Here is a 16755-nt window from a genome sequence, read left to right on the forward strand (position 1 = left end):
ATTCAGGGAATAACATGGCCCCCGTCTGCACGAGTCAACGGGGTGCCCCACTTTGTTCCCAAGTCTGAACACGAGTTACAAAGAAAATAAATGTTGTGACAGACTTTTGCTGAAATTGTTTTGCTTTTTATCGGAAGCCATAAAGTTTCGTGCAAAGACTGGTGAGCATGTTCATCATTCCTTCCATCTTGTTTGAAGTTGCAGTTCCAGCAACAACATCAACAACAACAACAAAAAAACATCCCTAAAGCGCAATGCTGCCACCATTATGCAGGTATGGTATTCTTTTAGTGATGAGAAATGTTTACGCCACAGGTGTCAAACTCAAGGCCCGGGGGCCAGATCTGGTCACTTTATGTGGCCCGCGAAAGCAAATCAAACATGTCAGCTTCCATGACTAATGGTTGCTAAAATGTTGCAAAATTTCAAATTCTCATATGTAATCAATAACTTAGATTGTGAACATTTTCTTGTGACCAAAGTCCTCATCATAGTCACTTCAACAATCGTTGAATAAAGCATTATTATTGATTTCTTCATATGGTTTGACAAGTCATTATGGCCCTGCAAGGGAAACGGTGACTCCATTGTAGCCCGCAACAAAAATGACTTTGACACCCCTGGTTTACACCAAAGGTACCTATCAGAAATATGGCCAAAAAAGGATCAACCTTGGTTGCAATGGACCTTAATAAAAACTCCCAAAACTTGGTCAGATGAAAGCAAGACTGAAAGTTCTGGCCATAATTCCCAAAAATGTGAGCCAACACAACACTGTTCAACTCGAAAGAACAGCACAAGTACAATCAATCAAGGTGGTGGTCGCATTATGCTTTGGAGTCATTTTTCTTCGGTTGGAACTGCGGTCTTCATCTCGAAAGAAGAAGTTGTGAACAGTTCCAAATGAGTCATGTGGAGCCTTATTCTTTTATATCAGAATCATCCTGGCATTTGAAAGGGTGTGTGTAGACTTTTAAAAAGTGAAAGTCTTAAATATCCCTAACATGCATGTTTTGGGAATGAAACCAGAGCATCTGAATAGAAGCCACGGAAGCGCACCATATTGGAACACCGCGTCTCAAAACGGAGGCAGATGCACTCACCGAGAGCGACCATTATTATATTAGCACAGGCGGAATGACCAAAATTACCATTTTCGTGAGATTCTGCAGAAGTACATCATGAAATGTCCAGAGGGTGTACGCACCCATTAGGAGTGAATGAGGTACATCAGCAACTATAATAATGACCGGCCTGGAACTTCTTCTCTTTGAAGAACAGCTCCCTCTGCTGGCGGGTAAAAAAACAGCCAAAAGCCACTTTTTGTTTCGAGCAGATGCGCACCGACACATCTGACTCACGGAATAACGATTGAACTCTCGAGCTATTCAAAAGCCAAACCAGCGCATCTCGGTTACTGCACACCGAAATGTCAATGCGTTCATCCATCATCGTGAACGCCTTCAATCATTTCCATGGTTGTTTTTGTTTAGCGAGGGGCGGGTCGTTGCTCACACCTACAGAGTGACAGTGGGGAGAAATTGGGCACAGTGAAGCGCCGTATTTGGGGACCACTATTAGGCTGCATCACTGGGCATGCTCCATCTGTCGTGTGAGAGGGGGAAGCAGCGGGCATGTTCTTACCTTTTGTTTTTACCTTTCGATGGTTTCTTTCCACTTCAGCGATCTCGGATGTCCTCTACTGACTAGATCCTCGCCTCCCTTTTGCAGCAACAGTAGACGTTTTCGGTGATGCCGAGACAAAGAGCTGCACTCGGCTGCTGCGCGTCGGTGTGAAGGAGGCAGCGTCTGGAGGAGGGATCGAACACGGTACCGGGAGAGCGGGCGCTGTCTGCTCAGCACCAGCGACGCAATCGCCTTGACTCGGATGAGCCTGTAAAAAGGTGAAGAATAGTTAGGCGCGCGGGCATCATTGTCTTGTCTGTTGCTTGTCGCTGGATTTGGCGACGATGTGCAGACGCCCATCGGCCGCGTTCGTTTTGGATTTCGCCTGCAGCCTGACGGGCACGTCAGCGTCCACATCTCCCAAGTTCGCCGCTGCCTGACGGGCGTCGAGCCGGCGGCGATTCGCGTTTGCTTCCCGGGCGCGGGGTGAGACGACACAGGTGGCTCGGCGCGCGGCTCTCACCTTTGCCACCATGACGAGGGGAACGTGGCTGAGCGATGCTTAAGGGACGCGATGGGCCTGAGCGACGACAAGGATCGCGTCGTGATCAACGTGGGAGGGATCCGGCACCAGACGTACCGCAGCACCCTTCGAACCCTTCCGGGCACCCGCCTGTCGTGGCTGGCCGAGCCTGACGCTCCCAACCACTTTGACTATGACGCTAAGATCGAGGAGTTCTTTTTCGACCGCCACCCGGGCGTGTTCGCGCACATCCTCAACTATTACAGGACAGGTAAGCTGCACTGCCCGGCCGATGTGTGCGGGCCGCTCTACGAGGAGGAGTTGGCGTTTTGGGGCATCGACGAGACGGACGTGGAACCGTGCTGCTGGATGACCTATCGCCAGCACCGGGAGGCGGAGGAGGCCCTTGATAGTTTCGGCGGCGGGGGACTGTTGGACCTGGGCAACGACGATGCCGAGCCCGAGCAGGAGCACGGGGAGGACGACGCGGATGAGATGACGCGGCGGCTGGCGCACGGAGACTCGCCTGATGTTCGCAGCGGCACTTTATGGAGCCGCTGGCAAAAGCACGTTTGGGCTCTCTTTGAGGACCCCTACTCCTCCAAATATGCAAGGGTGAGTTGTTTGCATATTTTCTTTTCAGCCCGTCCGATCGCTGGCTGAATTCATGAATGACTGATGGCCGGGAGGCTTTCTAAGTCGCCATGTGACCTTGAAATTGATCTGCCAACGAATGGATGGTACACTAAGGCAGGTAAAATCGTCAATCAAAATTCCAGCTGGCAATAGGAACAATAATGAACACTTTGGATAACACACCACAAAGATTTCGCTCTCATCTGTAATAGTTCACCTTCATGTTTGTCTTCTAATGCTTACAGCAACAACTGGCGTTTCCTGATTAAACTTCCCAACTGCGATGTCAAATTCCAAGCGTGCATAGTATTGCGGATACAAATATTCGTATAGAACACTTGTTGCTAGGCAGAGCTCAAAGGGCTCATCCCACGATGCCGTTTGACTGACAAAAAAGGGACTGATGGCACTCTGCCTCGGACGGCGGGCCAATAGGAATAGGACGTCAATCAGAAACGCACTCAATGAGTGGGGCTGTGGCGCTCAGTGTGCCGCGAGAGAGCATTAGGGCCCCCTTGGGAAATGACCCAATATCACTTCATTTGTCAACTAATTATTTATTCATTGCAAACATATCTTTGTTCGTCTATAACTTATGGTGACAGGCAGAATAATTACATGGTCTTCCATTAGATGGCAGAGGGTAGCAGTGTATCCACCATTCATAAAAGAAAACAAGTCCTGGCTTCCTGCAAGGATGCGGTATTAGATATCAGATAGGTGTTCACCTCAACAGGCCCAAGTTTCCTGAATGAAGAGGTCACTTTGGGAGTAAATTGAGATGAGATCATTATTATTTCAGGATGGGAAGTTAACCTTTTTCTTCTCTGCCCTGCATTAGTCTCCTCTTTTCAATTTAAAACGTTCAGGGCAAGATTCTCTCTTCTAAAACAACATCAACAAAAAAAGAATTGGTTGTCGATCAGTCCAGGTTGTACCCCACTACCCCCCCCCCCCCCACCCCGCAAAGTCAGCTTGCATAGGCTCCTTGAGGACCTTTGCCATCCACGGATGATTGTAAATGTTCCAATTCTCAGCTGCAGCTGAGGAAATGTCGTCAAATATCCATCCCTATTTTCAATTGAATCACTATTTAATAGAAAATAACAAGGATATGAATATATCACTACAAAATATGAACTGCCCCTCATCCAGACTCACCACAGCTAGTATGAGAAAAATTAGGAATTATCATTCCGGGGTACAGGGTTCCCCGGGTAGATTTGCTAAATGGGTCAACACCACATTAGGCAAGGAGATCTTTTGCACCAAACAGCAACATTTCAGTGGCAATCCTCCAGACTAAATCTGCTTGCTGTTGGAGGTGGCATATTTGGTCCTTGCTTTTGGGCATTTTTCCATTTGAGCCTCTAAAAAGCGTCAAATTACGTTACATCTCCACATCTTCTTTTGACAAGTGTACTCCTCTGAAACCTGCTGCGATGCATGCTGCTTCAGCAGCTGCAGAAGGCTGATTATCACCCCCCCCTCCCCCACACACACACACATCTAGCGGTAGCCAAGCATCCCTGCTGTCTTTCACTCTTATAAACGACATATAATAAGTCTACACACCCCTGTGTGCCAGATTTTTCTGGTATACAAATGAAACCAAGATACATAATTTAAAACCATCTTAAAGGATTTATAACATGTAAAATCAATTAAACATTCGAACAAATTCTTTTGAATCTTTTTCAGAGAGCAGGTAAAAACAACTGATATAATGTGGCTGCAGAACTCTTCGCACACTCTTATCTGCATGTTCACATTCGAATTCATGCTCGACAGGCAGGCTTCAGCACACCTAACACCATTGAAAGTGCCTTTGGGTATCCCCAAATAAAGTTCAGCTGTTCTCGTAGGGCACTTCCTGACATAATTTTTGCCATTCGGCAGAAAATTGAAGGTTTTGTGATAACACTGACTGATATTTGGAGCTGTTCATAATACTCCCCAGCTTGAAAAAGGCCCTAGATTTCAGCTGAAAATGAACGAAGGACTCGTGGGTCTCCAACGAATGAAAGTAGACTTTTCCTGACATTTTTTGTTTTCACCTGGAATGTGGGCATAGACAACGTGGTTGGAATTATGAACTGTTCCAACTAAAAGTCAGTGTCATCACATAACCTTCGGGCAATGGCTAGGAAGCCCCCCAAAAATATTGCAAAACACCAATTAAAAGCCACCCATTGCATCATCTTTTAAGCATCGCTTTGAACTTTCCCACAGCCAAGACGCACAGCACGTCTTCTCAGTTTAGACCAGGGGTGTCCAAACTTTTTGCCAAGGGGGCCAGATTTTATGTGGTAAAATGTCGGGGGGCTTACCTTGGCTGACATTCTTTACATTGAACAACAATATTGTTCAACAAATTTTAGTAAGCCAGTCTGTTTCACATTTCCATTTTTATTTTAATTTCAACAATCTTAAGAATTTCTTTTGGTTCATTTGAAACAGGTATATCACATGCAACTGCTTATTCACTTGACTTTTTCTTAAACAGAAGTCTCCTGAGTGCAAATTGATTGATTTGAAACATAAAATGTATCACCATCACTTTTCAATAGTCACAAAACCTTTGACTCGAACAACAGGGAAATGAACAAGCAATGCACATATCCACAACTGCAAGGATCATTTGAAATATGACATATCAGTCAATATAAACACGGAGTGATGTCTTGTTAACTCGTGTGTGATGCCCTCTAGTGTCTAAATGCTATTACTCATTTAGTGAATGCTATTACTCATTTAGCCACTAGAGGGAAGCAGTACTCTATGAAACATCACTCACCAGTCTACGAGACCTCAGTCAATGCAACCCGTGTTCCATTGCGCCCAACCTGCGGGCCAGACGGCACTGATTTTATGACAGGGGCCGAGGGCCGGATGAAATTCGACCGCGGGCCGGATTTGGCCCGCGGGCTGGACTTTGGACATGCCTGGTTTAGACGAAAGCTGTGCAAGGTTGGACAAAGCGCCACTAAGACAGGCAAGAAAATTAATTAGAACTGAGCCTCAGACTTAATTACAGACTCTATTCACAGTGGATACATCAGTGGAAAAGCCTTGTCACAGCACATCAGCGCAAGCTCACAGTTTGCCGACGAGAGTTAACCAATAAACAGCCCGTGGTGCTCACCTGGCATCCTCCCCCGATGCTTGCACTGTTCCCAAGTGTCACCAAGACACATCATGCAAAGAACAGTGTGATGACATGAAGCGTTTGAAGGGTGTGATTGTTCACAGGCCTGAGCAAGCCGCTGGTGAACAGAGCAAAGAGCCTTCGTCACACTAATGGTAGCTGACCGATAATGACCTCGACCCAACAACGCATAATAGTCAGGGGAAGAAATACAAACTTCAAAATCAATCATTATAAAATCGCTTGGCAAAAGCAATTACACACATTACAACATACTTTGTTCAAGCAAAATACAATGATAGACGTTCTTGTTTTCAAAATTGGACTGGACAAACTCAGCTCAGCGAGTGATCGTCAAAAATCCATCAGTGTAATAAGTTGATTGGCCTTTTCGACTTTTGAATTATGCATGATCTAATTGTAGCTATAAAGTAGGGATTAGGTATCCCCAAGGCATTTTTTGTGAACGTAATCAAATTGCGACATGCCTGCATGGCTTGGATTGCTTTTATGAGGTTGTAGCGTACACTCGATTGCATCGGGATTTTATTGGGGCGGGTTATTTTCTGCACAATACGTCGTAGAGGAGCCATCGTGCACAACAACGATTATGCAATGCATCTCAACAAAAGCACACACAGCGTTAGCGTTCCAATGTTTGTCACTAAACTGCATATAAAGTGGCTTGTGTGAGTCACTTCTTAACTTAAAAACAACAAGGGTAAAAGACGTGAAGTGAATGAAATTTCAGATGAAACTAATCTTGTATGCCAGTGGTTTCCAACTTTTTTTGTGTGTCACGGACCAGTTGAGACCAGTACATACTGTTCGTGAACGGCAACCATTACTTTCATCGCTTTTAAATCACCAGTTTTAGAACACTGGGACTGAGATAATGATAGCGTAATTCAAAATGATCTAAACTTTCATTCATTTCAAACAGTGTTGTTGTACTGCACAACCAATCCAGAATAAAACAACACAGTGAAGTACTAAGAAATTGACCAACTATAAAAAATAAATACACCTTATAATGTCCACAAAATAATTTTTGAAGTTACCTCCAACATAAGGTGTTAGCATCATTGCTACTCGCAAACTATGACACCATTGATTGCTGCTTTCATCCGGTGGCTAGCGGCTCGTTATTAGCGACTAAACTGCTCACGTTTATGTGGGGAGGCAAACTACTTGCATTTTTTTCATGCTTTCCACTTGATCACTTGGATGCGTGCTATTTGTTCAAATCATTTGACATGGTTAATCATTCATTCATTCATTCATCTTCCTAACCGCTTGATCCTCACTAGGGTCGCGGGGGGTGCTGGAGCCTATCCCAGCTGTCTTCGGGCAGTAGGCGGGGGACACCCTGAATCGGTTGCCAGCCAATCGCAGGGCACACAGAGACGAACAACCATCCACACTCACACTCGCACTTAGGGACAATTTAGAGCGTTCAATCAGCCTGCCACGCATGTTTTTGGAATGTGGGAGGAAACCGGAGCACCCGGAGAAAACCCACGCAGGCCCGGGGAGAACATGCAAACTCCACACAGGGAGGCCGGAGCTGGAATCGAACCCGGTACCTCTGCACTGTGAAGCCGACGTGCTAACCACTGGACTACCGGGCCACCCTATAGTTAATCATTTGATTAATATTGTATTGTCTTGTTTTTGACGACATATGACGGACACCAGCTCGCAGGTCTGTCTCCGTGCAGTTTGGTCCCAAACGAGCAGATACCCGGTACCTGGCTGGGGACCGCTGCTGTATGCGACTTAATCCTATCGCTTCAGCATCATGAGTCGTTCCAGAGTTTTGGTAGCAAAATGTAGCACTTTTGGAGCAAGATACATCATGTTGAGCATGCGTTGTATGTGTGTGGCATTTGTTACTGCAAAGCCAATCTTTTATTTTAGAGTGCGTGGATGCGGGGGTTCGCGTATCTGCACAAGCTTGTGGAGGCGTAACGCAATGCTAAATTTTTGGTAGCACATTTTGTGTTCATGTTGGATCTGAGATTTGGATGGCAAAAATGGATGCTGAAGCTCAAGGAAGGGAAGGGTGACGCCGACAGGACCAAAGTCGTTGAGCTGCAGTCAAGTCAACAATAACGCTTACGTGGACAGGAAGCAGACGTTCATAAGCAAACAATTTCCCAGGCGCAATTCAAAGGATTGCCACTGATGACTTGGTGTAATGAGGGCCTGCTTTCCATCTCAGCCTGCAAGAGTGGACTCGAATGACTGAGACGCTGTGTGGAATATCCAATTCTCTGATGCCTAGACATGCCCAGTTCCGTTGTCCCTCCCTCCCTCCCTCATTCATTCATTACTCCACCCTGCCTCTTAACAAAGCTGTGCATTAGCTCGAGAGCGCACTTACCACCCACTAAATCCAAACGGCTACAAATTTGGTGACTTCATAGAGTGCTAACAGATCCCGCGAGCCATTTTTCAGTGCATCGACTGATCTGCCGGTGGCACGCTTCCAGCTGTTTTCCGCAACTCGCAGGCGCGCTCGCACATACTGTAATCCAGTAGGATGAGAGGATAGCGCAAGGACAGGGCTACGATCAATACCCAGGAGAGCATACTGTATCGCTTACACCTACATATGTAGCACGTTTCAGAAATATCAGAGGCTAAATGTGATGAAATGCGATCGGCAGATGAATGCCGATGAAAGGTAAAGCACTCTACGGTCATCTGGGGTGATGTCGGTGAGTCATAAAAGCGGTCTTCTGTCTAATCAGCCTCAGCCCACCGTGATTCCCAGGTGTTGATTAGCCAATCGATCTGACGTTGAGTGGGGGCAGACCAGCCGGCGCTTAATCCAAAAAGGCCCAGTTTCATGCTTATCGTATCTTGTATGTTCCCGCTGACGGCACTTAACCTTGAAAATGCCGTGACCTTGACAAGGAGCAGAGAGAGGAAGGGCGTGAGAGTGTGAAGCTCGCATTGATCGTTCCCGCTGAGTGGCGCTACAGAATCAAGACGCGGCGCTCGGAAGCGGCATTGTCAACGTTAAAGCGGTTGCCGATGTCGAAGATTAAATTGCGATGCTCAGAATGGCTGCTTATGGTTGATTACATCGTGGGTGTTACTGCGCTTACTCACCTTCCGTCCTTCTTCACCCCCTGACCCCCGTCCCTCCCATCTCTCCCGTTGCATTGTCTTTTCCTCACTCTCTCCGATTTCCTATCCAGTGGGTGGCTCTGGCCTCGCTGTTCTTTATCCTGGTTTCCATCACCACGTTCTGTCTGGAGACCCACGAGTCCTTCAACCCTATCATCAACCGCACCGAGGTGGAGCTGGTGGACAACATCACGGTGGAGCACACGTACCAGGAGCCCGAGACAGCGGCCTACCTCACCTACATCGAAGGCGTTTGCGTCGTGTGGTTCACTTTTGAATTCCTCATGCGAATAACTTTCTGTCCAAACAAATTTGACTTCATCCGGAACGCTCTGAACATTATCGACTTTGTGGCCATCCTGCCCTTCTACCTGGAGGTGGGTCTCAGCGGGCTCTCTTCAAAGGCAGCTAAGGATGTGCTGGGTTTCCTCCGAGTGGTCCGCTTTGTTAGGATCCTGCGTATCTTCAAGCTAACTCGCCACTTTGTGGGTCTGAGGGTGCTGGGCCACACGCTGAGAGCGAGCACCAACGAGTTCCTTCTCCTCATTATTTTCCTGGCCCTGGGTGTCCTCATCTTTGCCACAATGATCTACTATGCGGAACGGATCGGCGCAAACCCCAACGACCCTCGAGCCAGCGAGCACACGCAGTTCAAGAACATCCCGATCGGATTCTGGTGGGCCGTGGTGACGATGACGACCCTCGGCTACGGCGACATGTACCCTCAGACCACCTCTGGTATGCTGGTGGGAGCCTTGTGCGCCCTGGCAGGCGTGCTGACCATCGCCATGCCTGTCCCTGTGATTGTCAACAACTTTGGAATGTATTACTCCCTGGCCATGGCGAAACAGAAACTACCAAAGAAAAAAAATAGGCACATCCCACGGGCACCCCAACCTGGTTCTCCAAATTTCTGTAAATCGAGCATCAGCTCGCAACATCAGAGCCCCGTTGCCCACGACGACGTTTTCGAGATCAAGTTTCAAGGTAGGACAAAGCTCTTAATACATAACTGAAGCAGTCCGATACCTTGTTGACTCATCAACAGCTTGCTGGCCTGCAAAAACACAAATCACTATTCAGCTGTTTCTCTCTTCCCACACTTCAGTCAGCCGATGAGTCAGGCATGAGATTAAACGGCAGACTATCCCAGCACACTATCAATAAAGTACATGATTTTCTAACTGTGAATGGAGGAAAGTAGTGATTCGGGCAAATCATTATTAGTTTTGCGCGTGACTGTTCAGAACATCATTCGGTGATTCATTCATCGCCTTTTAGGGAAGTGCAAAGTGGATGTCACGTCTTTGACATGACATGTTAAGAACATCCGAAACAAGACCTACGGTATGTATCAACACAGAGTAGAGGACAGGACTCCGCCATCTATGAATTGTTAGCAAATAATCTTGCAGCAGATGAATGCCCCAAAAGATTTCTGGTGCTATTAAGGTGTGTGTGTGTGTGTGTGTGTGTGTGTGTGTGTGTGTTGTCCAGATTTTTGAGGGGCGTGGCTAAAACAGCACAATGTGACGTACTTCGGTGTCAGTCATGTGTCCCCCCGTCACTACTATACTTGCATATGAACCTGAGCATCTTAATTCGCATTAGCAGTTTTTATTAGCCCCGAGCTTTTCAGCTCACGAACCCTGTGGTGGCTAGCGCCTCTTGTTGAACAGGAGGAGAAAGCCCCACCACTAAACGGAGGCTTTCATTATCGCAGCTGAAGCACGTAGGGCTGCGTCGGCACATGAAACACCAATTTTCAGTGGGGAATAGTGATAAGTGTTCAATGGACACGCCCACAGCATTTGAGAGTGGAAATAACAACGCAATTTTTCACGTTACTGAAGTCCAGCTGATTATTTTTTTTTAATCTTTCAAATTTTGTAGGGTTTTTAACAACCCTCTTCTCTGTGCTTTGTCAAATTTAGAAGGCATTTATTTTCACTTTACAGGGTCTTTAATGAATTCTAGCTTGGCACATGTGCCTCCTTTATAGTTAGCGTAACCCTACGAACCAACGAATTGACCAACAAACTGCAATACAAACAGTGGCCTACTCTTGCACTTACGTTTTAACCTTGGTAAATATACACAGTCCTGATGTGCACACAAACCATAGAAAGACCAATTACAAGTCAAACATCACACAGCAGCTACACAATGCACAAAAAGTACACATGCGGAGCCACAGAGTGAAAAACATATTAAACACGATGGCGAAGGTCACAAGAATTTTTTTCCTTTTTCCCCGATGTGCTCTTTTATTTGTTCTATGTCGTTGTGTGGAAAGATTCCAAGCTGAACGGCGAGGCTGCGAACGCTGCTCTGGCCAATGAGGACTGCCCTCACATCGACCAGGCCATATCACCTGAGGAAATCTTCAGCCCCAGCGAAAGAGAGCGGCCCTGCTTCCTGGTCACCACCGCCGAGCGGCCCAACCACACGGGGGGCAGAGTGAGGAGGGGTACGTACAGTAACAGCCAATCACAGGCCCCCGTAAGATACTGACGCGGCTCTAAGGCCCTAGGCAGGACACGCCCCTTTCCCCCCCTTCCCTTCTTTTGCAGAGCGTTGTCACTCACAGGAACATAATCATGAAAACACGCTCACACAAGTGCAAACCTCTTAATGCGACACCTTCACGGCCGCTGCTTCTCCTCGATTATTCCCACGGGAATTGTACATATTCCAAGTTAAGGCCAAGCACAATCACCGCAAATGTCAATAACAGTTGTCTACATCTACATAATATATTTTTGGATATCATGCATAGTGTAACACTACCCCTATTTATTTACCAGTGAGAAAACAAATATTTTGAAGATTTATATGATCTAGAATGTGCTGTCTTACAATGCTTAAGAATCTATTGATGTGCTATGTGTGTACCGAGTATGTATGTGTTTTTAATGCTAAGTACCATGTGGGATCCTGACTTTGAATACATTGCTCTTGGCCAGAACGGTGCATGACGTGTCTTGCTGACGGGTGCTATCAGAATGGTGAAGGAGCACAACACAATTTGAGATTTCTTTTGAAGAGGCCAAGTCCCAGGTTTTGATTTTACACCAACATTTTCAAATAAAGCTACGAGTGTGTAGCCTGTGCATCAAAACACAAAGTAACACCAGTAGCTGCACATTTCCCATACCTGAGGTGCCTACCTTTTCTAGCATTCTACTCCAAACCATTCCTGTACCACTCCGTGCATGCCCTTGTACTCCGGATGCACTCAATGCATGGAAAAATCAGATCTGTCTCAAGTGTGTGTTGACCTCTCTTTGGAGACAAAAACAAGAAAGCAACAGGTGTAGTATTAACAACGAAGAACATGCACAACAACAACAACAACAACAAAACACAACAACACAACTCATGTCATGGATCCAGTGCTGCAGTGTACTCAGAACGTTCTCTGTTTTTCAACTGAAGGTTATGAAAAGCCTTGGAGCCTTAACAGCATGTCTGGCATGAGCGGGGATGCCTCTGGAGTGTCCTCAGTGTCCGCCCTGCCCTGCAGCCCACCCTGTCTAATGCAGCACTCACATTCTCCCATCCCATCCATTATGTAGCATGGTTGAGTAGCAGATACAATGCCATTGGAAGGCCAGTCCACACTTCTCCTCGAAACATTTGTTTTCAGATATCACCCCCGCCCCTTTCTTTTTTTTTTTTAATTTGACACTTTTGTTCCTGCTTTCTCATTTTTATTTTCCTTCTCCTGGAAAACTGTATCTCAACTGTTCGGATACTCCCAATGGTTCCCCTTGGGGGGGTGTCATCATATCCTAGACTAGAAAGTCACTTTGGCGAGACGCCAAATGAGCATGGGTCACCTCAGTCGCCGGCAAAAGCGCCGTTCTACAGGCTAACTCCACCTCTTTTCCCCCTATGTTGACTTCATTGCCTGTTGCTCTGTTGCTTTTGATCTCGCATACTTTTGTGCCGACGACTTTCTTCTTCTCATCTGCTTTTGGCAATCCTGTGAAAGATGTACCGGTGTGCTGGACATAAACAACACGTTGCTTTTAAAACATATCCAAACTGTATCATTGCCAGGTGTTAAGCAAACTCCTCTGAAGTGCTTTGTATGTTGCAAAGTAGAGACGTTACAATTCTGAACGCACAAAACCAGCTAATGTTAACGGAGTGGCCATGTATGAGGGAAAAAAAACAGAAAAACAAACAGCAAGATGATGTCCAATGCACAAAGGAGATGATGACAATTCCTATGATACTAGTGATGAATAATGTCAACGGAACTCAAACTGTTTGGTCCTTTGCATGAACTGCATGAGAAATTATGTTCTACAACAATCTAACTGTATTTCAGTACCTGTAAGAGAAAACATTGTCTTTCATAAGCATCGCAAAGCTTTGCCATTTTTATGCATTTCTGAGACAGCTTTACAAGAGACTCAGTCATAGCGAGATTTTTATGTAGCTGCCATTCTTTGCCTTTCCCCAATATATCATATATATTTTCTTGTATTCATTTGACCACTAAAATTATTTCACTTGAGGTATTTGGTACAAAGTCAGCTATAAAGTTGGCATGAGCATTTTTTTAAAACAAATATATCCACTGGTAGGTTAGGACCTTTTTAAGGGGAGAAAAAAATAATTGTCTCCTGCAGCCGCTCTTATGGTGTATATGCAGAAATTGAGGCAAGAAATATAACAATGGAGCTTTTGTACGAGGTGAGGCAAAGTAAAAAAAAAAAAATGAAATGAAATATTTTTGACACAATACAACATTGTTGTAGCATAAAGACATTTATGATTTCATTTTACAGCACACAGCTTATTCGCAATCGAAATAACTTTTTGGTTAGCACGTTAACGTTTAGCAAATAATCTTTTGGAGAGAAACAAAATTAATCTTTTCTACATAATGAAGCACACAATGTTAATCGAGGGCCACTTGAAAACACATACATAAATATACGTCACGTTGGAATAAATTGCAGGTGTCAAGAGCAGTGCAGCATGTATCTAATCAAAAAGTATCAATACTGTCACACATGTTCCGATACGCTCCCAATAATTTGACTTTTCAAGGCACTTTAACGGATGTTGACCAATCAGGATGTGGACAAATTTCTAGAAACATATTTTACAACAAGTATAAATATATGTTCATTCTGAACGAACAGAGTTTTACATTCAAAGTCATGTTTTTTGTGGTGATTACTGGACGTTATATATTAAGAAAAAAAAAAACTTGTGAAGAATTGTTGGGAAGAGATGCAGGTGGGGAAAAGAAAATTCAAACCACTATAGGATGTGGGTCTTCTTGGGGAAAGGTAAATGCATGTATTTTCAATTTATGCAACAGAAAACTATACAAATAAAAAAGATGTACAGATAAGTCCTTGCATGAAATAAATTTTGTACTCAATGAGCGTTTAGACTCCATTTTTATTCAACAGCACATGCATACACATCCTTGCCTTTTATCGATACTCGCGTAAGGGAAGAGAAACAAAACAAGGTGACCGACGGTGAGAGCATGACAAAATATCCGCATGACGATGACTGAAAAGTGGATCTCAATCCTGTTAAAAAGGCCGCATGATCGGGCATGTTGATTTAACCGACTCTGAGTCCGGACCAGACAATAAATCTTTGTCTGATGCCTTGGCTATACGCATGGGAAAATACACATGGTAAACCTGCCTTTACCATGAGCGACTAACAGAGCACATTTTCCTTCCCCGTCGAGTGTCATTTCACCTCTCCCTGTGCCGCAAAGGTATCAAGCCATCACCATCAATTCCGACATAAAACATACCTGGTGTAATAATTTCTTTTCATTATTGTTTGTGTTTGTTTTTTGTTTTGTTTTATATGTTTATAGAGACCCAGAGACAGCACCGGAGCAGACAACCAACCGAGTCAGTTTGTGTTATGAACCATGGTGTACCGACCACTATGTGTATGACCCATAATGGCCCATCACCCACTTGATAGTGCAGTAGCATTGTTGTGTGTATTACTTAGTACTTTTTAAATGGGTGTGAAAGTCGCAACCTGATCATCACAAACTCAGCTTAGAAGTAGCAATGAGGACGTTTTGTTGTCAAGCCTTATGTAGCTAAGTATATGTGACTGGTTACTTACTGTGTTGTAATCCGTGTGCCTGTTTTCTGTGTGTGACAGTGCTGTAAATCCGCTTTTTTTTTGTGCGTGCGTGTGTGCTGACGTTGTGTGTACCAATGATTTGGAGTGATCATCAAGTATTTGTGTGGTTCCTGTGTTAGACAAAAAAGTATGGTTGGTCCGATTTCAAATCACCTTCCCTGTCATGTCAAACCCTTGTGAACACACCGTGAACTTTGCACACTCGTGCTGACCTCTTTTGAAACTTTTGCGCTTTTTTGCACTGCTCCACTTTTAACATTCCTTTGATGAGTTTTTAGCACCCCCCCAAAAAAAAATGTCATACTTTGAAATCAGTCTTTATCTTGTATTTTTGAGGCATTACACGGTCAAATGTGCTGTTAGAAACTAGAAGAAAATCACTGAAGTAGAATTGGCATAGTATCCCCTCTGTTTAAATTAGTAATACCTGTACTTACCGATGCCGAAAAACACTTAATACACCGTACTGGACAAGTGCCTCTGTCACATAAATTCTTAACACTCAGTTGTTTATGATGAGATTATTTCATTTTAATCAATCAACAGAGATTGATAGACTAACATCAGCACCAAACTCAGACACCACATATATAAAGTTGACACGTCCTGTAAAACACAAAATTCAGGGAAGGGAAAACTCATCCTTGACAGAAAAATACAAAATGAATCAAAAGCCCCCCAAAAATGCATCTTAAGTGTGCAATTCTCATTTCATCTCGTAAAGAATATTGTAGCCTAATTGTGCACCAACTTTGGATAAAAGAGAGGAGAATAAATTTGAACAAAATCAACTTTGACGATTTGTTCCGGCTCCAAAACTATTTTTAAGAGGGAAATATATGCAAAGAGAAATAATCTATTCCAATGTTAAATTACCACCATCAGAAAACCTATTAAGTCTGTTTTATCTTGTTATTTATTGTTATTATTTTTCAAAACATTATCACACGATCACACAATCGGGGTCCGACATTAACAGTGGCCCGATGGCCCGGGGGTCGCCACGTGATTGTGTCGGGCCACTGGACGGTCACTGACGCTGATGCTTCACTATTTCATCCATAGCTAAACCTACATATATAAATGTTGTTAAAAATTGTTTTAAATCACAGTATTTATATTCAGGGAAGTGTGGATTTGGACATTTGAGATACAGGTAGCTCTACATAAATAATGATGGCTTTCGTTAAGTGCTTTAAATCAGGGCCAGTGCCGGTTCTGGCAGGGCCACCACAACTTGGCTCATAATGTCGGACCCTACCCAAGTGTTAAAAGTTAACCACTATATATCGTTGCCGTCTGCTGGAGCCAACATTTCATATTTGTGGTCAGTCCCCGCATGTGTGTGTGTGTGTGTTACTAGCTCAACACACATGCCATTTTTGGGGGGAGGTGGATTAATTTTGGAGATTACGAGGATTCCGCTTGACACCAGAAGTAAACAATCTACTTTTGATAAGTTACTTAAAAATCTTCCCCAAGTTAAGTTTTGAGTTATGAAATAGTCTAATCTTTACAATTTAAAAAAAATGGC

General features: G+C 44.6%; 1 protein-coding gene across 3 annotated transcripts; it reads left to right on the plus strand.

Annotated features, from left to right (window-relative positions):
- The first annotated feature begins 1329 nt into the window (after positions 1-1329).
- On the plus strand, positions 1330-15119 carry kcnc1b (potassium voltage-gated channel, Shaw-related subfamily, member 1b). Of its 3 annotated transcripts, none has more exons than XM_052061175.1 (4): positions 1330-2764; positions 9143-10005; positions 12179-12207; positions 12468-14482. In XM_052061175.1, the coding sequence occupies exons 1-4, from the start codon at positions 2201-2203 to the stop codon at positions 12647-12649; spliced, it is 1638 nt and encodes a 545-aa protein (XP_051917135.1). In that variant the 5' UTR covers positions 1330-2200; the 3' UTR covers positions 12650-14482. The 3 variants fall into 3 exon arrangements, with proteins under 3 accessions (XP_051917135.1, XP_051917134.1, XP_051917133.1); XM_052061174.1 differs by lacking the exons at positions 12179-12207; positions 12468-14482 and adding exons at positions 11368-11541; positions 14938-15119 and having other exon boundaries at positions 1333-2764; positions 9143-10058; XM_052061173.1 differs by lacking the exon at positions 12179-12207 and adding an exon at positions 11368-11541 and having other exon boundaries at positions 1334-2764; positions 9143-10058; positions 12510-14482.
- Positions 15120-16755: the final 1636 nt, after the last annotated feature.

The sequence above is a fragment of the Hippocampus zosterae genome, chromosome 3 (genome assembly GCF_025434085.1).
Source record: "Hippocampus zosterae strain Florida chromosome 3, ASM2543408v3, whole genome shotgun sequence".
In the NCBI taxonomy this organism is placed as follows: Eukaryota; Metazoa; Chordata; class Actinopteri; order Syngnathiformes; family Syngnathidae; genus Hippocampus; species Hippocampus zosterae.

Bases quoted from the DNA above. Each gene is read 5' to 3' on its own strand.
- kcnc1b (XM_052061173.1), top strand. From the start codon at position 2,201: ATGGGCCTGAGCGACGACAAGGATCGCGTCGTGATCAACGTGGGAGGG. The intron at 10,059-11,367 runs GTAGGACAAAGC...TTGTGTGGAAAG, and splicing joins TTTCGAGATCAAGTTTCAAG to ATTCCAAGCTGAACGGCGAG. The intron at 11,542-12,509 runs GTACGTACAGTA...TTTCAACTGAAG, and splicing joins GGGGGGCAGAGTGAGGAGGG to GTTATGAAAAGCCTTGGAGC.